A 25,436-nucleotide genomic window follows, 5' to 3' on the forward strand; every position below is an offset into this window, starting at 1 on the left:
TTTTACAAACAGAACAAGAAAGTTTAAAAAAAGCAACACTCTTCAAGCTGTAGTGATATTTTGTTATGTATAAAGCTTGCCTGAAGATCTGAAGAGTGCAGAGTTAAGTCACTAGAGGCCAGGGAGTGGTGGCACACACCTTTAATCCCAGGATTTGGGTGACAGAGGCAGAGGGACCTCTGTTAGTTCAAGGCTACCCTGGTCTACACACAAGATTGAATCTGTCTAAAACAGAGCTCAAACAAAGGTGATCCCAGCACTTGGGATCACACGCCTTTAACCCCAGCACTAGGCAGGTGGAGACAGGAGTGATATGGCTGGGCAGAGAGAGGAATATAAGATGGAAGGAGACAGGTGTTCAGTGCGTCATAGGTTTGGTGGAGACGGATACAGTCTGGAGAGATAGTCTGAGGACAGGATCACCCCTTCGGTCTGAGGATTGGTGGAGGTAAAAGAACTCTCTAGTGACTGGCCTCTCTGCTTCTCTGATCTGCAGCATTAACCCCTATATCTGACTCTGATTTTTATGATTAAGACCAACTAGAACTTGTGCTACATCAAGCCTCTGTTTCTTCTTAGTGATGCTGAAGTTCCCTGAGTATATCAACACAGCTTCACACAACTATGCTTCTGAATAGAATTAGAGATGAATCTGCCATTTCTGTTGAAAGTTTTAGCTGCATTTTATTTATTTATTATATTGTGGGGGTAAGGACATGCATCTGCCACAGCACACATATGCCACGGCACCCATGTGGATGGCAGAAGGCAATTTCAAGAGTCATTTTCTTCCTTTCACCATGTGGATCCCAGGGATCAAATTCAGATCATCAGGCTTGGTGGCAAGCACCTTTACCTGCTGAGCCATTTATCTGGCCCTAATCTACCACTTTCTAAAACAAGACTGGGCACTACCAGCACTAATAATGTTTGGGGATGGGTAATTTCTTGGTTGTGAGGGATCTACTGTCCAGCCTAAAACATTTAGCAGCACCCTTATTCTCTACTGGATGCCAATGGCATACTCAAGTCATCATAACCAAAGCTATCCCAGATACTGGCAAATGACCCCTGGATCAGAGGAGCAGGACAAAATTGTTCCTAGTTGAGAGTCACTGTCCTAAAGGATGTTATATACAAAATTTTGTTCTAAGAACAACATTAGCCATCTCTTATTTCTAGAAAAGAACATGTGTGCCACAGTGCATTAACATACCAAAAGTCCATCTTAACATGCAAGGAGAAAACCCAGAGACATGCACTGAGGTCAGTCATTTAATTTTAATTTTTTAAAATTTTACAGATAAATAAGTGGATGGTATACAGTTTTAACAAATGAAGTAGAGCAAAAGATTAATTACAGAATCTAGGTGTCCAGGTTTTTGAGTGTTCATTGCAACATTATTCCAACTTTCCTGTGTGTTTGAAAATGTTCATAATAAAATGATGGGGGAAAAGAATTCATGCATATTTAACTATTACAGCTAGGAAATCAAGAGGTTCAATTCACTTAATTATCTTAGAGAAAAACTGCAGGAAAAGAACTTGTCAGTCCTGACAGGGATATTCTTTTTCCTCCAAAATTGTATTATTATATCTAATTAATCTAATCACATGAAAAAAAGCTACCTAGTAGTCACAGAACAATTCAAAATAATGAACATTGGCCAGAGTTGAAAGAGGTTTCAGAATCATTAATTGTCCAATTTTGCAGCTGGAGAAGTTAAGTCTTGGCGAGATCATACCCTGTATTTTTAGAGAACTGCTTTGCAAAGTAATCTTTTCTGTTTTCCAATTTCAGGGATTCTATCATTATCTTGACACTTTATTAATTAAAAATAACCATTAAAAACTATTTTCTCCCTAGGAGCTTCACCATTTAATGAAGTCAGAGATTTTCAAATATTCAATTAAAATTACATACATCACCTCCTGTGCAACCCTTCTGACCCTTCATTATGGTGACTGTTTCCTTGGAGCACTTCATTAGGATTTCATAGTTGGGTCAATGTTTATTGAAGCTACTGAATGTTAGAAACTGTGTGTATAATACCCATTCTAAGGGCATTGGAAATTTGAAGCATCTACACCAATGTAAAATAGTGGCCATGCAATTGTCATTCTGAGACTTTTACTGCCAGATAACTCCATAACTAAAGGCTAACATTTTGAGTATAATGTCTTGCAAATGTTTAAAGAGCAGGTATGAAATGAAAGTTTCTAAAAAACCTTTGTCATCATAGAAATGTAAATTAAAATTAAAATTGCAATATGATTCTCCTATACTTCTGGTAGAATGTCTAAAATTGTGACAATCCAATAATTCAAGTTGCCAATGCAACACAAATGTCACTCCCATGCCCTGCTCAAAGCGACAAAATATGGCATATTCACAGTGGAAACCACTTTGACAGCTGCAGCTCCCAGAGGTACAATCATGGCCATAACCTAGAGATTCTGCTATTAGAGTCTTATCCATGGTAATGACCATAAACACCCATTCAAAGTACTATACACAATTGCTCATCACAGCTTTAGTAGAGCATAAAACAGTCAGAAATAGTTTTCATCAATTAAAAGGCCATTATATAAACATTATATGTGTGCAAAACAATACCGCCAAACAACTAAAAGAAGGGATTGACATAGACAAAATTGATTCTTCTTCCATGTACTCAAGGCAGAGAACCCACAGTTTCAAAATTGCCAGGTTACTCCAGTACTTACCATATGCCCAGTCCCATATAGCCCCATAGAGCTACTTGGTGTATAGGATATATATTCTCACTGACACAGCAGAAGAAGTATCTCATTTTACCATTAACATATGATCCAAGAAGTGCCTCCACAAGCACTGTGACTGAAGACTTGGTCTTAAAACTGTACCTTAGTCTCTTTTCTATTGTTGTGATAAAAACACTATGATCAAGGCAAGTTAAAAAAAAATGGGCTTATGGTTCCATAGGTTTAGGTCCCATGATGGTGGATTGAAGGCATAGTGGCAGGAACAACTGAGAACTCATATCTCAAACCATAAGCAGGAGGCAAGGAGCACACTGGGAATGGCACAAGTAGTTTGAAACTTCAAGGCTGACCCCAGTGACATACCTCTCCTAATCTTTTTTTTTTTTGAATTTTTTTATTAAAAATTTCTGCCTCCTCCCTGCCTCCCTTTTCCCTCCCTTTTCCTCCCCTCACTCCCTACCACCTTCTCCCCTCCCCCTCCCTCTCCAGTCCAAAGAGTAGTCAGGGTTCCCTGCCCTGAGGGAAGTCCAAGGTCTTTCCCCTCCATCCAGGTCTAAGAAGGTGAGCATCCAAACAGGCTAGGCTCCCACAAAGCCAGTACATGCAGTAGGATCAAAACCCAGTGCCATTGTCCTTGGCTTCTCAGCAGCCCTCATTGTCCGCCATGTTCAGAGAGTCCAGTTTTATCCCATGTTTTTTCAGTCACAGTCCAGCTGGCCTTGGTGAGCTCCCATTAGATCAGCCCCACTGTCTCGGTGGGTGGGTGCACTCCTCGCAGTCCTGACTTCCTTGCTCATGTTCTCCCTCCTTCTGCTCCTCATTTGGACCTTGGGAGCTCAGTCCAGTGCTCCAATGTGGGTCTCTGTCTCTATCTCCATCCATTGCCAGATGAAGGTTCTATGGTGATATGCAAGATATTCATTAGTATGGCTATAGGATAGGGCCATTTCAGGTTCTCTCTCCTCAGCTGCCCAAGGACCTAGCTGGGGACATCTCTCTGGACCCCTGGGAACCCCTCTAGAGTCAAGACTCTTGCCAACCCTAAAATGGCTCCCTTAATTAAGATATATACTTCCCTGCTCCCATATCCACCCTTCCTTTATCCCAACCATCCCATTCCCCCAAGCTCTCACCATCTTAATAGCCACCAACTGGAGATTAAAGTATTCAAATGCCCAAGACTTATGAGGGACATCTCATTCAATCCACCACAAACTGTAAGGCAGTTTTGAGATCATTTACCACAACTCCTTAACCCTTTTAAGAATAGCTCTTTAAGGGGATAGCAAGTAAAATGACTGTGCAGGTAAAGACACTTGATGCATAAACCAGATGACCTGAAATCCATAAAAGGTGGAAGAAGAGAACCAATCCCACAAAGTTATCTTCTGACCTTTAAAATGTACCACTGCACATGTGCCCATGTATATAACACATTCATTGAAACATGGAGGGGGCCTGTTGTTTGTTGGGGTTTTTGTCCCTCTCGGTAGGTACCCCCAGTTGTTTAACTACAAAGAAAATCACACATAGGTCTCCATAAATTATAAGCTGATTGGCCCATTAGCTCTAGCCTCTCACTGGCTAACTCTCACATCTTGATTAACCCATTTTTCTGATCTATGTTAGCCATGTGGCTCAGTACCTTTTTTCAGTGGGGCAGATCACATCCTGCTGCTTCAGTGATCTGGGCAGGAGTGGGAGGAATCAACTTCCTCCTTCCCAGAATTCTCCTGTTCTCATTATACCATTTCTACTTCCTGTCTGGTTTTCCCGCCTATATTTCCTGCCTGGCCAATCAATGTTTATTTATAACATGATTGACAGAACACAGACAATTCTCCCACACCAATTCATGTTTAAACAGCAAGTATGGAATAAACATAATGAAAGAGAGAGACAGACCTCTTTAGGGTCAAGCATCAGGTACCATAATAAAACCATAGGATTAAGTTCCAGTGTTCCATCATCCAGTAATGTGACAACAGTTTACTGTGGATTTTTTTTAAAGAACTAGAAGTGAAGGGTTCAAAATTTCTCAACTAAAAAAGTGGTAAATGCTTAAGGGGGTTCAAATGTTAATTATTCCTATTTTATCATTATGCATTGTATATGAGCATCAAATGATCGTAATGCATTCATAAACATGTACAATTATTGTGTGTCAATAAAAAATGGTTTCCAGTGGTGGGGATCAAACCCAAGGTCTTGCTTATGCTAGACCAATGTTCTACAACTGAACTTTGACCCTCAGTTAATAATTCAAATAATACAAATTTTAATTTAAAATTATGTCTCCCTAAAATATATAACTTTCCTTTTTGCCTTGTTAAACCCAGAATGCTGAAAGAAATGAAATTTTCATCAATTTTGGATCATATTCTTCCAAGTTGTCATCCAAAAGGCCAATTTTCATTTTCCAGGCTGACCTGGGTAGAGAACAGACTGATGTGTATGCTTTGGGATTCTTTTCTTTCTTCTCACGGGGTTCCCATCTTCAGTGAGTTACTTCAATGACACAGTGGCAGTTCCACTGCTTCCTCACCATTCAACCTCCCTAGCTTCCACTGTCTTCCTAATTTAACTGTACAGCTTTCCCTGGGTTTTTGCCCTTTTCCCCAGTTAGTAAACAGTCAGCCATGACAGGTTTTTGTATGCTGTGTTGTATTATTGTTTTGTACCTTAAACCGCAAGCTATGAGAATTCTGTTTCTACAGTTTTTCCCCCCTACTGGTGCTGGAGATTGAACCCAGGAACACTAAAGAACATACTCAGCCTATTTATTTTTTCTTTCCTTGTGTTCTTCCTGCCTTTCTTCCTTCCTTGTTCTTTCAAACAGGGTCTTGTGTAGCCTAGGCTGCCCTTGAACTCGCTATGTATAGATAACGCACTGAAAAGTGGGTTCTCTTGCCTGTACCTCTCAAGTGTTGAAATTAGGGCATGTACCACCACATCTGGCTTCTTAGCCTCTTTTTGTACAGTTTCATTAAATATCTTGATAATATCTTCAATTAAAATGTTCGCAAAGAACACTGATGAGGGGGTAGAGAATTATGCATTACATTAGGACTCCTAGACAGCTAAGCGCCTTGAGGAATAGCTTAACCTTTATCATGTTCATTTTTATTGGGTCTGTTTCTCTTCCAAATCATTTATCCCTGGAGTCTATTACAATTTCATCAAAATTCTCAGCCAACTCTTGCTTTACAGAATATAAAATTACTTATATCATTAAACAGGCAACAACTATATTGTCTGAACTACTATAAATCAGAAACTCCCTGATCTTTTTAAAACTGAAGACATGGAAAAAATTCTTCATTTTAAAGAATAAATACTTGAAAATTTCTGGTGTTGGTTATAATAAATGATTGTAGCAATTATAGCCTTTCCTCTATATAAAAAGCCAGTGGGAAGATATCCTTTACAATTAAAGTGTACATCCTTTTAACTTCTTAGACATAGGTTATATATTCATATAATTCAAAATCAAATCAGAATGCACATTCACAAGTTCTGGCCTTGATGTGGCTTCTGTGTGTCTCAATTCCTCCATCATCTCATAAAGATATTTACTTTCATTTATTTCTTACATATCTTTTCCTTCCTCTAAGCAAAGGTATACAGCCCAGTATGTGTGGATTTCACATAACCTCATCTTTCTCCTTCAGAAAAGATAGCATTCACTGATCTCTACCTTATTGCTCTCTTAACAATAAAGCCTGCAGGTGTTTAATATTAATATATAAAGTATTTTCTTATTTGATAACTAAATAGTATGTGTGTAAATTCTAATGTATGGCTATGTTAGGATTTAATTAGTCTCTGACTAACTAGGTTCTTTCCAAACTTCTATTATATTATTAATTATGTTGCAACAACCTTACATATGTATCAAGAAAATTTAATAGTGATTATCCAGTCTCTCAAAAATACAGATTGCTTGTTTTCGATTGCTTGTTTTCATCATACTTTTTTCCATTTCTAAATTTGCCTTTCAAGTGTGATGGTTCATCTTGTCAACTTGATTGGATTTAGAATCACCATGGCAACACACTTCTGGATATGTGTAGCAAAGAGTTTCCAGAAAGGTATAATTGAATAGAGATAACCAACCCTGAATGTGAGCTGCACCATCCCATGGACTGAAGTCCTGAGCTGAATAAAAAACGAAAGAAATCTGGGTGCAGTAATCATTGCTTTCTGCTCACTGACTGCAGCTGTCCCGCTCCTGCTTCCCTGACTCCTTCACCATGACAGACTGCTCCATAAAGCTGAAGGCCCAAATAAACCTCTTTTGCCTTAAGTTAGTTTGTCAGGTTAGTGAGAAAAAATGACTAATACAATGTGTATCGCTTTGATGAGGAATAAAACAGTGTTTTGCTCTTTTTCAAGAATTTAATTCTTTCTGCGAACAATAGCTAGAATTCTTAGAGCTTTTAAAAACACACTTTGCTATTTTGTTATGTACAGTAAAAGTTAAAACAGTGATTATGTGCACTTAAAAATGGGCTTTGCTGTAGTTGTTCATTAAGTTTCACAAATAGCAAGTTGTTATATTCAGTAACCTCTCCATATCACCATGAAGTGGAAGAGACTTCTTCCTACTACCAGCAAAGAGATGTAGCATAGTGCTTCAGGCTATAAATGGAAAATTTCCCTTTGAAAGACTTACACTAAAGTATGGCCAGGATCTTGACTTACACAACAGAACAGAATTTCAGGATGAATCCATCTGAAGCAGAACTAGGATTTACTAAGAAAGGGACAACAAAAAGGGAGGAGATGTTTTGGATTTATGTGTAGACATTGGAAGAGGAAGATACAACTGTAAATGTGAACTAACCACAACAGGCTCATGTGTTTGAACATTTAGACTCTACCTGGAAGGGATATTTTGAGAGATTATAGAACCTTTTGGACATGGGGCTTAACTGACAGAGGAGAGCTGAAGAGCCACCTTGGGAAGTTATTTTCCAAGATTCAGTTTTAAAAACACACAACAGTTTTAAGTGTGGTCCAAAGAGGGCAGGCTATATATGAAGCTGGCAGTAGAACTTGCTGTCATCTAAGTGCTACTGATGTTACAGGCATGCAAAATAAGAGAGATATGAGGTCATGGCAGCTTGCATCAAAGCTTCAGAAAGCTACTGAGATCAGACAATGTCTGGCAGAATCATAGAGCTTCTGAGTGTGCTATATACAAAGCTATGACTGTGAAGTCTAAGTCACCATGCAGACTACAGGATGTTGGCAATGCCAGGAATGTGGAAAATCTGCCTAAAAAAGTTGTAGACACTAAGTCAAGCTAGGAAAAGAAAGAAGCTATGCATGCTGCCGGCAACAGAGCTCCATGCTTGTTGAATCTCAAATGATGATAGTCCTTGATGCTAGACATGGAGCTAGAAGATTTGGTGTCAGTCTTGAGTTGATATTTTCTTTCTTTGCTATGTCCTCACTTCTCCATTTTGGGATGATGTTTACTCTGTGCCAGTGTATACTGGAAATATATAAATTTGTTTTCTAATTTTACAAGGGCTTACAGATAAAAGATTTCCTTAAGTTTCAGAAGATACTTGAGACTTTGTACTTTTTAACAACGCTGAAGCTGTTAAGAATGTGGAGACTTTTGAAGTCATATGGAGCATATTTTGAATTATGGAATGTACAAGAAGTTATGAAGTCAGGAGCAGGTTTGAACGTGAAATGTTCCCCACACTCTCATGTGTTTGAACACTTAGTCTTTAGCTGGTGGCAATTATCAGGGAGGTTGTTAAATCCTTTGGACATGTGGCCTAGCTAGAAAATAGTACTATAGGGGTAGAGCTATGGCCTACGGTCTGGCTCCAGTGTTAACCTGTGTTATGATCTGTTGGCCTTGTCTGTCACCTGGGTACCCTGTCCCTTTAGGAGACAAGCCCTGCCCACTTCCAACCCTCTCCTTCCACTGAGGCAAACAGATCTCAAGGGAATCTCCTGCTTCCTCCAGCCTGCACTCTCTCTTTTCATCTCTCTTCTGAAGGGGTAATTTCTGCTCTCCCACCCCATCTCTGCCTCTCTCACTTCTTCCCCCTATCCTTTACCCTCCATAACCCACTAAATAAACTCTATACTCAAACTTTCTCTGTATGGAGTATTTGTCCATCTCTCACTCAGCTTGGTCTCCTACCCGCTAAGGTGACCCGCCAAGACCTTAGGAGACTTATGGAGGCCTGGGGAAACTGCCAAGGCCTCTGGTCACCCTCCAATACCCCTCATGGGACTGGCTGCCCCTCGTGGGACTGCTGTCCCTTGTGGGGCCAGTCCCCCACCACTATATCTTTAAAAAAAAATAACAACCTGTGCTCGCTCTCTCTTCCTGTCTCTCTCTGCTTCCTGGTTGGTGCTATATAACAAGTTGTTATTGCACACTTTTGCCTCCATACCTTTTCCACTACTATGGGTTACAACTTTTCAAAACAAATCTTTCTTGTCTAAAGTTGTTTTTGTCGTGTATTTAGTCAGTATTAAGAAAAATAACAATACAGAGACTGTATTTTAATAACCATATATGATATTGTGGATTTTGAAGTTATATTTCTCAAAGGATATAATTTATAACCAGAGTAAAAGATTAAGTAAATTTTAAAACTTAAAGTTTAAAAACTAAATAAAATATATGAATTTGAAGAAACGTTATCTTAATTTTCTTTTGTTAATGAAATTATAAAATGGTTTATGAAGTGCATCACAAGTATGCTGATAAGTCAAACTCAAAGGTCACATGCATTTGGTTTTAAGCAAACATGGTCCACCTGGTTTTTCTTTTCTTATTTTTTTTTTTTTTTTTTTTTTTGGTTTTCCAAGACAAGGTTTCCCTGTAGCTTTGGAGACTGTCCTGGAACTAACTCTTGTAGAACAAGGCTGGCCTCAAAATCACAGAGATCCACCTGTCTCTGCCTCCTGAGTGCTGGGATTAAAGGTGTGCACCACGACTGCCCAGCTTGGTCCACTTGGTTTTTGAGTTATATCTCAAAAAATGTCTTGTCTCTATAGGTAATTTTCACTGATGGTTTTTCAGTTGTATGGAAATTCCCGTGTATCAGCTTATGAGAAACCTGGTACTAGACTGAAGGGCTTCTTTCCCTTTCCATGTTCCTTTAAGTTTACCTGACTTTTTAGCTTGTCTCACAATGAAGGACCAAGAAAAGATAAAGTGGTTTCCATGTGTCTTATGCTATCAGATAACATTTGTGGTGCTTACTAATTCCTCTAACTTCAGTGTAGCTGATACTTATCCAGAACACAAAGACATCATAAATTGCTTTAACAAACCATCACAACAAAATAAAATAACAAGACATACTTTACTGTTCTACATCTTTAGCAATTACATTTATATATCTTCTAAACAAATCAAAAGCATTTCAAGGGACATATAATAAATCCAAAGGAATCATGTTACTCTGTAGTGATCTCTAATGCTCACATTTCTTTCTATTTTTAAACACTGCTTTACACTTCCGTCTTTTGCTTATAATGTAAAGATTTTAACAGGTTGTGATCAGTAGTAAATTTCATTTCCCAACACTCATTTTGCTTACAATGAACAAATTTGCTTAGACATATAAAGAACAGAATGTTCTGTATCAATTCTGAATTCTCTGACACATTGTAACTATTAAGAAATTCCTAATTTAAATAATCTCTTCTTCTTAGATGCCATTTGTATTTAACCTTTCACTTATTTTTTCTATATTATAGGCGCACTTTACATCAAAACCCTAAAGTGGTTCTGGAATGTATCAAGAATCAACAATATTTAAACATGATTTTAAAAGAAAAAATCAGGTAAGGATTGAGATAAAATTAGAATATTTATTCATTCAAATGAAAGAATACCAAATATGGACTGATGAGCTACCTCAACTGGTTGTCAAGCCTGATGACCTGTGTTTGACCCCAAGAATCCACATAGTGGTAGGAAAGAACTGACTCCCTCAAGTTGCCCTCTGACCTACATATGAACATCGTGGCATGAGTGTACCTCCAGTATACACACACACACACAAACTGCTAAAAAAATATTCTACAAAAAAAATTGTATAGGGGATACTATTATGCAATAAAAGGATATGAAAGTTTGATAGAAGCTGCAACCTGGATGAACCTTGAAAACATTATGCTTGATGAAATCAGCCAAATATGAGAGGACAAATATTGTATGGTTCAATTTCTATGAAATAACCTGGAATAGACAAATTCATTCAAGCAGAAAATAGAATAGAAGTCATAAAAGGCTGGGGAAAGAAGTGTAATATTACACAATATATATTAAATTTCATTCATCTTCTGTTTCCTAGTATACAATTTCTAAAAATCCTCTGAACCTACAGAGGGATAAAATGTCATTTGTATGCTCATGGTATTAAAAAAAAAGATGGAAAAACTGCTAGCAGCTTAAGAGTTTTAGCCTTTCTTTCTTTATCTCAGGGAAGAGAAGAGAGGCTAAGTGCTGAGTTACTGCTGACAGCCAGTGTTATAATCAAGCAGGCCTATGCAGTGAAGCCTCCATTAAAAAAAAGACTACAGCAAAAACACAAAAAGATGGGGTTGTGGAGAGGTTCTGAATACTGGATATTTTGGAGGGTCATGAATCTGGAGAGTGTAGCGTGAATAATAAAAACCCAGAGACAGATATTGGGGCTCAACCTGAGGATCAGAAAGCAAAGCAGCCAAACCACTAGAGAGCTCTTACCTGTATGAAATCTTCAGACTGAAAGAGCAAGTTCCTTTCTCATCCTGCCTTATACTCCTCTCTAGTGCTGGCATTAAAAGCATGCACCACCACTGCCTGGCGTCTCTGGCTAACTATTGTGGCTGCTGGGATTAAAGACGTGTGCCACCACTGCCTGGCCTGTATGACTGACTAGTGTAGCATCTTTGCACTCTGATCTTCAGGCAAGCTTTATTTATTAAAACACAAATAAACCAGTATAGAAGAGGGCATGGAAACTCTGTATCATTGGCCACATGCCTTGTCCTCTTGCATCTCTTTCACCTAGCTGTCCATCTGTATGTGATGTGAGATTTCCCTCTGTATGCTGTGATTAGCATTGATAAATAAAGGAACTGCTTTGGGCCTATAGCAGAGCTATAGGGGAAGAGAGCTAGGCAGGGAAAACTAAGCTGAATGCCAGGAGAGAGAAACCATGTAGCGCCCCCCCCCCCCCCCCCCGGAGACAGACGCCAGAACTTTAGTCAGTAAGCCACCGCCACGTGATACACATATTACTAGAAATGGGTTAAATTAAGATGTACGAGTTAGCCAATAAGAAGCTAGAGCTAATGGGCCAAGCAGTGATTTAATTAATACAGTTTCTGTGTGGTTATTTTGGTTCTGGGTGGCCAGGACAAGCAAGCAGCCTCCTCCTATATATATTTTTTTTGTGAGCAGTTTTAGAAAATTAATAGGATCTGAGTAGGGGATCATGGTGATCCCAAATCACAGCCTTAAAGCTTGTCTGTTCTGTTGTTTTTCTTAAATTAACAAAATTACCTTAAAACTTTTGAGTTCATCCCTAAATTCTTTTGCTAACCAGACTAAAAACTTGAATGAAAAAATGAAATAAAAAAAAGGAAAGGACATAATTGGTCTAGGTTTCAGCACCAGATGAATGAAAAAAAAAAAGAAAGAAAAAGAAAGCACATGATTGTTCTTAGGTATGGAGGAGAAAAAAGTTTATTGTAGATAAAAGGGCTAGCACAGCCGGAGGCAGGGATATCTAGGGGTGGGATTCCAGAGTGGACATGACCCTGAGCCATCATGTGTGGAGGGCAGAGAAGGGAGAGCCAGACCAACAGGCCAGGAGGGTAAAGGGTAGACAAAAAAGACCAGGTAACTAAAATGGATTATATAGCTAAGGGCAGCCCAACCCCTGGGCTGGACAAGTTTAGGGTAGAGAGTGGGGTATGCCAGCCACAGGTCCCTATAGCAGGTAGGAACTGAGGGATGCAGGGAGAACCTGGTGGTCAACATCTATCTGCTTTAATATATTAAACAGGTACCTCAGCCATTTATGTCAAGTCTGAGAGAGGACTCTCCCTCATTTCTGGTAGCAAAAGGTACTCTAAAGAGTGGAAGTAAGCCAGAGAGCTGGGAAAGAGGCTTAAAAGTTTTGGACCATAAGGGTCTTGATTCTTCTCCATAGACCATTTACACAGCATCTGCCTTTTCCCACTCCCCCCCGCCCCCCGAGACAGGGTTTCTCTGTAGCTTTGGAGCCTGTCCTGGAACTAGCTCTTGTAGACCAGGCTGACCTCAAACTCACAGAGATCCTCCTGCCTCTGCCTCCCGAGTGCTGGGATTAAAGGCTTGTTCCACCAGGAGATTTTACCAAGCAGACAGGCTGTTATGTCACTCTTTGAATGGGAAGGGAGATTCCCAACCTTCCTGAGCTATTGGCTTCTTTCATGTTAAACTTGCTGTCTCTTTCTCTGCATCCTGCTCTCCTACAACTCCATTCTGTCGCTTCTCTAAGGGGCGTCTGTGTGGTCCCCCAAGAATTCCTTTTCCCAAGGTCAGACATTTAGACAAAGGTCCACATTCTCTCAGGGGTGTGAGAGGGGAAGATCCTGCTTTCTAAAAAAAAAAAAAAAACAAAAGGAGTCATTCTAGTGTCTCTGGCAAAAGGAAAGAGTGATCTACCTATTAACCTGTGAAGGTCAATGCTAACCTCTAGGCTCCCTCAATCCTGACTCACAAGCCCCACCCTAGCTCACAAACTCCTATTCCCACCGTAACCCTGTGAATTTTTCTATTGTTACTTCTCCCTGCTTTCCTGGAAGATAGTCTTGACAGTTTGGAATAAGCTTTTCTCTTTTCACCCATGGAGCAGATATTTTGGTTTCTTTACTGTGCCCATTTTTCATTCAGCATCACACTGAAATAATATCCTTCTATATCTCCATTTAAAAATATAAAAGAATTTTTTAAGTATAATGCTTTAATAATAAACAGAATATACAGAAACGGGCCTGCTTACTTATGGAAATTTGGCATGATAAAGATGAGATCTCAATATAGTAGAGGAAAGAAGGTCTCTTAAATAAGCAGTGTTGACTTGTTAATCATACAGAAAAAGAAAATTGGGATCTCACATATTCCAAATGGGAACTTTAAATCCTGTACACCTAGGAAAAAAATGAATTCTTCTATTGTCATTTACAAAAAGCCTTCATAATTAGAACTCAAATACCAAAAACAAAGGAAAATGTTGCTAAATTTGATCATATAAAGTTGAAAAGGAAAACTACATGAAAAAATATGCAAAACACCAAGAAAAATAACCAAGTGGCAAACTGGAAAAAAGCAATTACAATTTGCATCCCAGATAAAGGTTAAATTTCTTTAATTATTTGTTTAAAAGTAGAAAAGGCCCTCAACTTCATAGAAAAAATGGAAAAGAGAAATTAACACACATTTCAAGAAAAAGAAAAGCAAATGGTCCCTGAGCACAAAAGATGCGCAAGCTGCTGGAAATGAAAGAGATGCAAATTAAAGTTACCCTGAGAAACCATTTCTCACCTATCAGATTGGAAAAAACAAAGTTTACTAACAAACTGCCTAGAGCTCCTAGTGGAATGTTGAACAGAACTGTTCAAATAGACTTCCTGGTCTCATTCCAACTACACTGAGAATTTCATCATTATGAATGATGCTAGCTGGAGGCTTTTTGTAGAAACCCTTTATCAGAATTCATATGTTTCCTTTATTCTGAGTTTGTTGATTCCAGTTTTTAATTATATATGATTGTCATGTTTTATTAAATATTTTCTTTTTCTGTATCTTGCAGTGTAATAAGGCCCCCCCTCTATTCTGTTAATGTAATGGTAGTTGTAGAGCAAGAGGCTTACCTGCCTCACACAGCTTCAACAGGATGGGCTCAGCCAAGCATCCTAATAGGACAATTAAAGAGATCTCGGGCAGTAATGAAAAGTAGACAGATACATCATGAGGAGAGAGCTTGGGTATAGAGAGTTTATTTAGTGGGTATTGGGAGGGTAGAGTGGTATGGGAGAGAGAGGAAAGAGGAGGGAGAAGAAGAGAGACAGAGGTTGCCTCTTCAGAAGAATGGACAGAGAGAGAGAGAAAAAAAAGAAGAGAGAATGGAGGCCAGTTTGCCTCAGCAGGCAGGGAGAGACTGGGAGTGGGTGAAGCTTATCTCTTAAAGGGACAGGGTACCCAGGTAGCAGGGCAGGCCAGCATAATTATAATTATAATAGGAACTTTTTTTCCTTTTTCCTTTTTTCTTTTGGTTTTTCAAGACAGGGTTTCTCTGTAATTTTGGAGTCTGTCCTAGAACTAGCTCTTGTAGACCACACTGGCCTCAAACTCACAGCAATATGCCTGCCTCTGCCTCCCGAGTGCTAGGTGCCACCACTGCCTGGCTGGGACTTTTTTCTAAAGTAATTTGAGGTCAGTATAGTTTATGTATTGTTTAGAACCCTGTTATTTTATAACCTCAAATAAAATAAGGTCTAGGCAGTGATCATTTATGTTTGTTCAAAAGATTAAGTTACAGGCTGGTGAAAATTTTTATAATGGCTGACTTAGGCTCACATCACCAGGAGTAACTGTTCAATCTTAACATTTCTTTTAACATGAAATAATTATCTAATATGTGTTCCTTCTTGTGATACAACATTAAGTATAACTAGCTATAGAATGTTCTTAGGAAAAAAATGAAACCTGAATGTGATTATTTATAAATGTGACTACCAGTTTATGGGTAATGCAAGGATTAAAAGAACAAGTTAACTAATACCACAGAGATACGATCAGCAACCTCCAAAATACAGGAATTTTAAACGACATTGTTTCTTTACAAATAAATTCTAAGGAAAACCCAAAAGAGAAAATGGGTCCAATGAATTAAAAGAAAATGGATCAAACTTAACAGTACCCAAATACAATACGTGAACCACATTTAAATACTGATTTGTGTGAAAAAAAGTCTGAGATAATTGGGAAAACTGGAACACTGATATTACAAAAGGCTTATTTTAGTAATTTATCAGCTTATTGACAGTAATGTGTCTTTTTAAAATGTTCTTAGCTTTCAGAGATACAAAACAACTGCTAATTAGTAAGATATTTCTAAAATATACTTTAAGATAGTTACAGGAGTTGGTTAGAGATAGTTAAAATAAGATGGATCATGTGTTGATAATTATTATTATTTTTTTTTGTGGTTTTTCAAGACAGAGTTTCTCTGTAGCTATGGAGCCTGTCCTGGAACTAGCTCTTGTAGACCAGGCTGGCCTCGAACTCACAAAGATCCGCCTGTCTCTGCCTCCCGAGTGCTGGGATTAAAGTGTGTTGATAATTATTGAAGCTAAAAAATGAGCACAGTATGTTCACTATATTTTACACACACACAAACAAGGAGTTGGTTAGTGCATTAAAGAAACCTCAACGGGGACATAGAAATCTATCAATGTTGCAATAAGGAATGAAGATAAACACTAATTCTCTTGGGTTAGTTTGACCAAGAGTGAGCTCAAATTTGAACTCTGTCTTTTCTTCCTATGTCTTCCATCTGTATGTAGTCTTTGATTACTGACCCCTCTGCTGTGCCATTTGATCTGTCCCTGTTGCCTATCTGATCTGTTGTAACTGTGTGTTGAGCCTATATTCTCTCCCTAGGGGTTTGCTCAGTATTTATTAAACAGCTCAGAAAGCATGGTATGGGAAAAGAATGAGGGATACCTTTTTACTTGAACAGAGTATTACAATGGAAATAGTTACTTTACTGACTCCAACCGATCACAACAGCACACAGCTGTAATCAGCCTAAATACACAAGTTGCTTGCAACATTTATGGTTTCTTTAAGGTTGCTTTCAAATTGTTGGCTGTTTTGTGAAACTGATTACCATAACACACACATACATTATTCTGAGTCAGGGGCATGGAAGAGTACATAATTTAACTTTAAAGCAATGCTTTTATGTTAGGTTGTAAAAGCTAACTACATGGGAAATCCAAGGCATAGTAAGGTTGCGAAATCCAAGGCATAGTAAGGTTGGTTATACTGTTCTATTAAAGGACAGCAAGCTAATGGCCTTAAGGAACGTGGATTAACTTGGCTACAAGGACCAGCAAAAGTTCAGTCTCTTTAGAGTTAGAAGATATATTCAGAACAACACACACATACATACACTAATGGCTGCTGTTAAGTTTGAAAGGAAAAAAAGTAAATTTGTTGGAACTACTTCCTTTCTTACTTTCCCTTAGAATTTGTTGAAGAAATCACATAATATAGAAATTCCTGTATTTTGAAGGTTGTTGATTTTATCGTTGTGGTGTGGTAACATATTTGAGAATCAAGATAACAGAATGTTTTTTTTCAAAAACCATAAGACTAAATTGGGGATGTGACTCAGTGGTAGACTACTTAGGTATCATGAGCTTTGATCTCCAGCACCATTAACAAAATAACAACAGCAACAAATCCTAAGTGCTGGAAAACAAAGATGTCATTAACAGAACAAAACCCTTTGGAATTTGGGACATTTGAAAGTAGATGAGATAGAAACTATAGGATAGATTCAAAATTGCAGTCCAGAGAAACAGATTGAAGATACCTAATGGATATCATGCTGGGTTGACTTAACAATAGACTGTATACTTGAAATTGCAAATAGAGTAGATTCCAAGTGTTCTCACCACAAAAAAGGGATATGAGGAAACACATGCTAATTAGCTTACCTTAGCTGTTCCACAATGTATAACATAGCCTGAAGCAGTATTATATTATACATTTTAAATATATATATGTGCATAAATATATGTATATACAGTCAGTTTTGAAATGAAAAGGAAAAAAGGCCATCTGTTAGGAAAACGCATGAGAGCCTTCGCTAACCTGGGTGCAGGGTTACCGAAACCCAACCCAGGCCTGGGGAAGCCCCATCCCTGGTGCTGAACACTCCAAACAAAACCCCACCCCTAGCCACGCCCTAAACCTAGCCAAGCCCTAACCCTAGCCCCCCAGTCACCCTAAGGGCCAGCAGACCCTGAGGGTTAGGTCGCCCCTGGCAGCTCCCCGGCCCTAGCAATGCCCCACCCCTAGGGCCGCCCACCCTAGAGCCGCCCCACCCCTAGCCACGCCCTAGCCTGAGCCTAACCCTAGGGCCTCACTAACCCTAGGCCCTCGCCAACCCTAGCTCCTCCCTAACCCTGGCCACTCCCTAACCCTAGCCCCGCCCTAACCCTAGGCCCTCGCTAACCCTAGGGCCTCGCTAACCCTAGCCTCTCCCTAACCCTAGCCACTCCCTAACCCTAGCCACTCCTCCCCAGCCCTGGCAATGCCCCACCCCTAGCACCACCCACCCCTAGCAACACCCTACCCCTGGCCACTCTCTAACCCTAGCCCTGCCCTAACCCTAGCCCTAGTTTAACCCTAGGCCCTCGCTAACTCCAGCTCCTCCTTCCCTCACCCTAGCCACTCCTTCCCGGCCCTGGCAATGTCCCACCCCTAGCACCGCCCACCCCATCAACGCCCCACCCCCAGCCACTCCCTAACCCTAACCACGCCCCAGGGTGACCGGCCCTCTCAGGGTTACCCAGGGCTCAGGGATGGGGCCTGGCTAGGGTTAGGGAGGAGCTAGGGTTAGGGAGGAGCTAGGGTTAGGGAGTGGCTAGGGTTAGCGAGGGCCTAGGGTTAGGCTGGGGTTAGGGTTACAGATAGGGTTAGGGCATGGCTAGGGTTAGGGAGGAGCTAGGGTTAGGGCAGGGCTACGGTTAGGGAGGGGCTAGGGTCACGGCCAGGGTTAGGCAGCCTGATTGGTCGAGGGAGGCCTGGCTCCTCCCAGGCCCCCCTCACAGAGCCTTATAAATATGCAGTGGGAATCCCCGCCCTTTCTGTGACACACTCATGCATATTCATAACCTGCCCCGCCCCCAGATCTTCCCCCAGCTGGAACCCTAGGTCTAGGCTTTACCAGGGCTCAGTTCAAGGGGTCCGGGCCTGGCAACTCCCAGGCCCCTCCCAGAGTCTCATGAATATGCTTGGAACTCCCCTCCCTCCCTTCCTCCCTGTGAGCTGCTCATGCATATGCATACCCCACCCCCCCCCAGATCCGCCCCCCAGGCCGTCACAGTTGTCTGTAGGCCTGAGGTGCCCAGACCCTAGGGTTGACTGGAATCTGCAGGGTTCCTTCCAGAGCCTCATGAATAACCCACCCGCCCCCAGATCCGCCCTCAGGTGGAACCCTATGTCTAGGCTTTACTAGGCCCCAGTTCGAGGGGTCTGGGCCTGGCTCCTCCCGGGCTCCTCCCAGAGTCTCATGAATATGCATGAAAACTCCCTGCCCTCCCTGTGACGTGCTCATGCATATGCATATCCCACCCCGCCCCCCAGATTCTTCACCCAGGCCGTCACAGTTGTTGGTAGGCCTGAGGTTTAACCTTTGTTAAACTTAACTATATATGATTTCAGTACTACAGGTGAAAGATGCTTGGTACAAGGGGGTCAATTCATCTATCTGAAGATGCAATTGATACCAATTGATGCAATACATGAGATGGAGCCATTTAAAAATATTGCTGATGAGGACCCAATGGGAAAAACGCTCCAACACAAAAGACTTGCCCAGTGACAGCCGCTGAAACCTAGCAGAGGACTTCCTGGGCAACAGAAATGCTGCATGGCCATGAAGAGCAGAACAGGAAAATTCTCCTCTTCTGCACAGCCAACACCATCTAAGAATTACGACAGCAGGGGAAAGTCATCCATTGAATCTTGATCTCGACCTACGTTATTATCCATCTTAAACCTGACATACGACAGACACGAACAAACGTAACTTGCTTTTATTTGTCTAAAGGAAAATAGATGTTTCTGATGACTCTTAGTTGAAAACATTCTATACTACTACTAATGGTCCTTAATTCTTACCTCAAGCCTTCAGATCATCTCACGTCCAACAGTAACTGGATACTTTAAATGTTTTCAGGGTTTCTTGCTTCATTTTGTTTCTTGTTTTCCCATACACACGAGGTGTCTCCGTGTGGCCTTGGCGGTCCAGGAGCCAGCTCCGTAGACCAGACTGGATTAGAACTCGGAGACCCACCTGTTTCTGCCTCCTAAGTCCTGGGATAAAAGATGTGTGCCGCCACTGACCAGGCAGGCAGGGGTCGTATTCATCTGTGTCGAGTGCTTGCTGCTGACGAGTACGCACGTGTCCACCACATGTGCCTGCCCCTGGTACCTAAGGAGGCCAGGAAAGGGTTCTGGATCCCCTGGAACTGGAGTCACGAGCAAGCAACCACGAGCCACTTGATATAGGTGCTGGATGCAGACTCCTGCCCTCTCTAAGAGCGATACTTTTTGTAACTGTAAAATGATCTCTCTCAATCTCTCTCGATCTCTCCCCCCCCCTTTTGTTTTTTCGAGACAGGGTTTCTCAGTAGCTGTGGAGCCGATCCTAGAATTCACTCTGTAGACTAATGTTCAAACAAGAATGATTGATCCCCATGGGCACAGATATTTGAATGTTTAGTCATCAGGCAGTATAACCATTTGAAGAGCATTAGGAGGTAAGGCCTTGGAGGAAGTGTCACTGGGGGTGAGCTTTGAGGTTTCAAAAGCCCATACCAGACCCAGTCTCTCCCTCCCTCCCTCTTCAGCTCCCCCATTTCACTCTCTGCCTCTCCCCCTCTGCCTAAAGATCAGGATATAGCACTGCTCCTACGGCTGCCTCCTTCCCACCATGATGATAATGGACAAAATCTCTGAAACTGTAAGAAGGCCTGTTTTTAGTTTGGGTTTTTTTGCTGTGAACAGACACTATAAACATAGCAACTCTTATAAAACACTCATTTAATTGAGGTGATTCGCTTACCATTTTCAGAGGTTCAGCCCATTACCATGGTGGGGAGCATCTCACTGTCACACTGAGTGAAGCTTGAGAAAAGAAACCTCAAAGCCCGCTGCCACAGTCACATGCTTCCTCCAACAAGGCCATAACTACCAATAGTGCCACTCCTGTTAAGGGCCACTTTCTTTCAAACCACCACATTCCACTTCCTGGCCCCCAAAGGCTTATAGGCATATCATAATAAAAACTGCATTCAATTCAATTTCAAATGTTTCCATAGTCTATAGCAGTCTCAAACTTGTTTCAAGGTCCAAAGTCTCTTTTGAGATACATGGCAATCTCTTAACTGTAATTCCCCCTGTAAAAATCAAAATCAAAAAGGAGACCACATACTTCCAACATATAATGGCACAGGATATACATTACCATTCCAAAATGCAGGAAAGGGAGCATAGTGAGGAAATACTGGACAAAATCAAGACCAAAAACCAGCTGGGCAAATTGCAAACTCTGGAGGTCCATGTCTGATGTCAAAACACTCTTTAGATCTCCAACTCCTTTCATCTTTGTTGAGTGCTATACACTTCTCTCTTTTGGGCTGGTTCTACTCCCTGTTAGCAGTTTTCTTCAGCAGGTATCCCACAGCTCTGAGATCTCCAACATCTTGAGTTCCCCAAGACAATACAGGCTTCAAAGTCACAGTTTCACTTTATGGCTTTTCTACTAGGCCTCCATTGAAGGACATCCCTGACACTTGCCTGGCTTCAGCAGCTTTATTCCATAATTCCTTTCTTCTGTCCTTCACTTTAAATCCAGAACCACGTGGCTGAAGCTGCCAAGTTCTTCTGCTTACTGGGGCCAGAACATAACCCTCTTGTTTAATTCCATCTTTATCAATTTTCCATTTTCTTTCACTGCGTAAGATTGTCTCTTCTTGAACTGGTCTCAAACTCAGAGATCTGGCAGCCTCTGCTTCCCAGTGCTGGGATTAAAGGCTGTGGCACCATGCACAGCTCTAAACATTTCTTCAGTTCCTTTTTACAAGTTGGAAAATTAGCGGGGAGGGATTTTGCCCTGAGGTCACCACTCTTTTTATTCCATTTCTCAATCTGTTTATATCCTTGAACACAGGACTTTGCTCCATTCCACTTGATGATTTTTTTCTCCTCAAAATTTGCATTTTATAATGTCCCCTGCTCAGGTTTCTCCTCATTAGAAATCTTCTTTAGAGTTACCACTAATAGCCACATGACAGAATCTATACTAGGCTGTTTTGAGATTTCTTCTGCAGACAGAATTAATCCAAAACACTTCACTCTAGCCTCAGACAGACATTTCAGCAAAGGGCTAAAGGCAGCTACTTGGTTTTTGAATGTTAAGCAAAAAACTCCATTTTAAGCCACCTCCTCTGGGAGTGGCCACAGTCCAAATTCCATCTCCAAAAAAGCCTGAAAAATGGTGACCCCTCCTCAGGGAAGGTCAAGACCACTCCCACAGGCTATTTAAACTGCCCCCCCAACAAACACGTGGTCTCCCCTTTTCCTTCTCTGAATGTCATTCTGGTTCTCCTACCCCCCTCCATGTTTTCCAGGAGGCCACCCAAAAGCACTGGCAGCCACTAAACTTGGGTGTCTTCTAATTTGGTCTGATTTGGTCTGATTGGGATTTCATTGGAATTTGATTGGGTTTGTTGGCCAAGGAAAAAAACTTAACAAGTGGTAATGATGGTAATTTTAACTGCAGGGGCCCAGCTCAAGAAGGTTCAGAGGGGAAGTATATTAGTAGGTGTCCTAGAGCCATCCTTGTGATATTTCAGCACATAATGTGGCTGCTTTTGTCCTTGTTCTAAAAATCTGACTGAGGCTAAAAGGTTTTGGATTAATGGCCTTGGCAGAAGAAATTTCTTTTTTTTGTTTTTGTTTTTTTTAAGACAGGGTTTATCGGTAGCTTTGGAGCCTGTCCTGGAACCAGCTCTTGTAGGCCAGGCTGGCCTCAAACTCATAGAGATCTGCCTGCCTCTGCCTCCCAAGTGCTTAGATTAAAGGTGCACACCACCACCACCTAGCTGGCAGAAGAGATTTCAAGACAGTCTAGTATTGACTGTGTACTGTGGTTGTAAGTGGTCACTCTTATGCTGATCTACAATGGAAAAGAATAAGCTGAGCAAGGAAAAATACAAAATGTACAGCTTGAAGAGAAAGGGGGCACCAGGAAGTAGAAAGGAGCTAAATCCTGTGCTCAAGATTAAAGAAAAGCCTTATCCTAAATGGAATAAAGGGAATGGTGACCACAGGGTAAAACTCCACCCAGCTATGCTTCCAATTTGTGGAAAGGAATTAAAGAAAAGCTTAAGCAGTGAAGGAACCCATGAGAAACAGAAAACTGATGAAAATGTATTTGAATGTGAGAACCAAGTTCCAGCCCCTGTAAGCAGAAAAACTTGGCACCTTTGGCCACACAATTCAGGCTTTAGAGTCAAGGATACAAGAAAGGGCTTGTGGAATCTCCCTCTGTGACTAAAGAATGCCATTGAGGCCAGACATGTGTCAGGGATGTTCCTGCATGGAGGCTCAGAGAAACCATTGCAAGAAGCTGTGAAGGTGAAGCTTGGAATTCATTTGATACTCCAAGATGTTAGAGATGTCAAAGTTGTGGGATACTGTAGTGGCATTTCAATTGTATTCTAATAAATAAAACTTGCCTGAGGATCAGAAAAGTAAAATAGCCACACTGGCCAGCCTTATTTATACACCAGGCAGCAATAACACATAACTTTAATCCCAGTAGCCACACTAGTTGCCATAGAAACCGTGCCTTTAATTCCAGTGGTGCACACCTTTAATCCCAGCCCTAGAGAGGATTATAAAATGGGAGGAAATACTGTTCTCAGATACAGTCTCATTCTAGGACTGAGGTCGAGGTAAGAGCCAGTGGCTGGCTGTTTTGCTTTTCAGATCTTCAAGCTGAACCCAAATTTTTCTTTCTGAGTTTTTAAGAATTGTGCTTTAGGATACCTGCCAAAGAGAGCTGCTAACAGGGGGTAGAACCAGTCCTAGAGAGAGAATTTGTGTTGCAATCAAAAGAGCTGAAAGGAGTTGGAGATCTGAAGAGCACTTTGACATCAGACATAGAGATGCAGAGTTTGGAGTTTGCCCATATGGTTTTCAGTCTTGCTTTGGTACAGTATTTTCTCATTATGGTCCCTTCCATTTTGAAACAGTAATTTATATCCTGTGCTATTATATGTTGGAAGTATATGATCTCCTTTTATGTTTTGATTTTATATCCATATAAAATCAGTTAAGAGACCGCATAAGTCTCGGAAGAAACTTTGAACCTTGGACTTTCAAACATAGTTGAGACTGTGATAAACTATGGAGACTTTTGAAATTGGACTGAATACATTTTTGCATTATGATATGGCTACAAGCCTATAGAGACCAGGGAGTAGAATACGGTGGTTTAAATAAGGATGCCCTCCATAGGCTCATAGATTTGAATGGTTAGTTATGAGAGAATGGAACTACTTGAAAAGGGTTAGGAGGTGTGGCCTTATTTGGGGAAGTGTGTAACTAAGATTTGGGGATTCAAAAGCCCACACCAGACCAGTATTTTTTTCTCTGCCTATAGATTAGGGGGTAGCTCTCAGCTACTGCTCCAAAGGCTGCCTGCATAACAGCATGTTTCCAACCATGATGAAAATGGACTAAATCTCTGAAACTGTAAGCAGATCCCCAATTAAATGCTTTCTTTTTTTTTATTCTTTTTTAATTAAAAAATGCTTTCTTTTATACACATTGCCTTGTTCATCATACCTCTTCAGAGCACTAGAGCAGTGACTAAGACAGATTGCTTATGTTCTAATGTATTTGCTTGTTTACAACTAATAACAGATATGTAGATTGCCCCTAATGTTTTAACATACAAGCATAATAACCTTCAAATGTAAAGCTAACCACTTATTTTGGGATAATAAAAGAATTCTAAGTACTTCAGTTCTACATTTATCTTATTGGTTTCTTCTTCAACCAAACAAGTATATATAACTATTATTTGACACATGCAGTGTTGTCTTAGGTTTGCTGACTGAAGTAGAGATAGCTAGTGCCCCATCCATATCCCTTTAATTGGGCCAGCACACCTAGCAGCCTGCTCTAGAGCTTGTTCTCATGAGATCAAGGCCTCCTAGGATGGAAAATTACTAACCCCAATCCCAGTGGGCACACGGTAGCCTGACTGACACAAGGATACACAAATCAGCCCTTACACCATTAAAGGAGAGAATGTGGAGGTGTTTGCATTAGCTGTCTGTTGTAGCTGTATTGAATTATTGTAAACTTAATGGCTTAGAAACACATATTTATCTTATAGGTCAGGACATAGGACATAAGACATGGTTCTTACTAGAATAAAATCTAGATATTTGCATAGCAATGGGAGGAAAACGCATTTTTCTTGCTTTTTCCAGTTCTAGGAGGCTACCAGCATTCCTCAGAAAGTGGCCCTACTAACTTTCTCTTTAAGGCCAATCATATAGCACCCATTTTCCCATGTTATATCCTCATCTTTAAATCTTGCTTTAGCTTCTCTCTTCCTAAAAACCCTTGTGTTTCAAAGGGCCTTCTGGTACAACCCAGGATTATCTCTCTATTTGAGATCTGTGGAGCAACATTCTTAACCCACCAGGTACCTTAATTCCTTCTTGCCATCTAACCTAACATATTCATAGGCTCACAATTAGGGTATGTATATCTTGTGAGGTCAATATTCTGTCAACCACATTGTCCTCCATATATGAGCCAGTCTATGGGATCAAACTAAGACTAG

At 40.7% G+C, this 25,436-nt stretch overlaps 1 protein-coding gene across 1 annotated transcript in view; it reads right to left on the bottom strand.

Annotated features, from left to right (window-relative positions):
- Nucleotides 1-3,236: 3,236 nt before the first annotated feature.
- The window catches only part of Fundc1 (FUN14 domain containing 1), a 53,212-nt gene continuing 31,012 nt past the window's right edge, over nt 3,237-25,436 (bottom strand). Inside the window, exon 4 of the mRNA XM_057759735.1 lies at nt 3,237-3,642. Within this exon, the coding sequence (XP_057615718.1) occupies nt 3,484-3,642 (159 nt within the window). The 3' untranslated portion in view covers nt 3,237-3,483. The remainder of the gene's footprint in view (nt 3,643-25,436) is intronic.

The sequence above is a fragment of the Chionomys nivalis genome, chromosome X, assembly GCF_950005125.1.
Source record: "Chionomys nivalis chromosome X, mChiNiv1.1, whole genome shotgun sequence".
NCBI classification, from domain to species: domain Eukaryota; kingdom Metazoa; phylum Chordata; class Mammalia; order Rodentia; family Cricetidae; genus Chionomys; species Chionomys nivalis.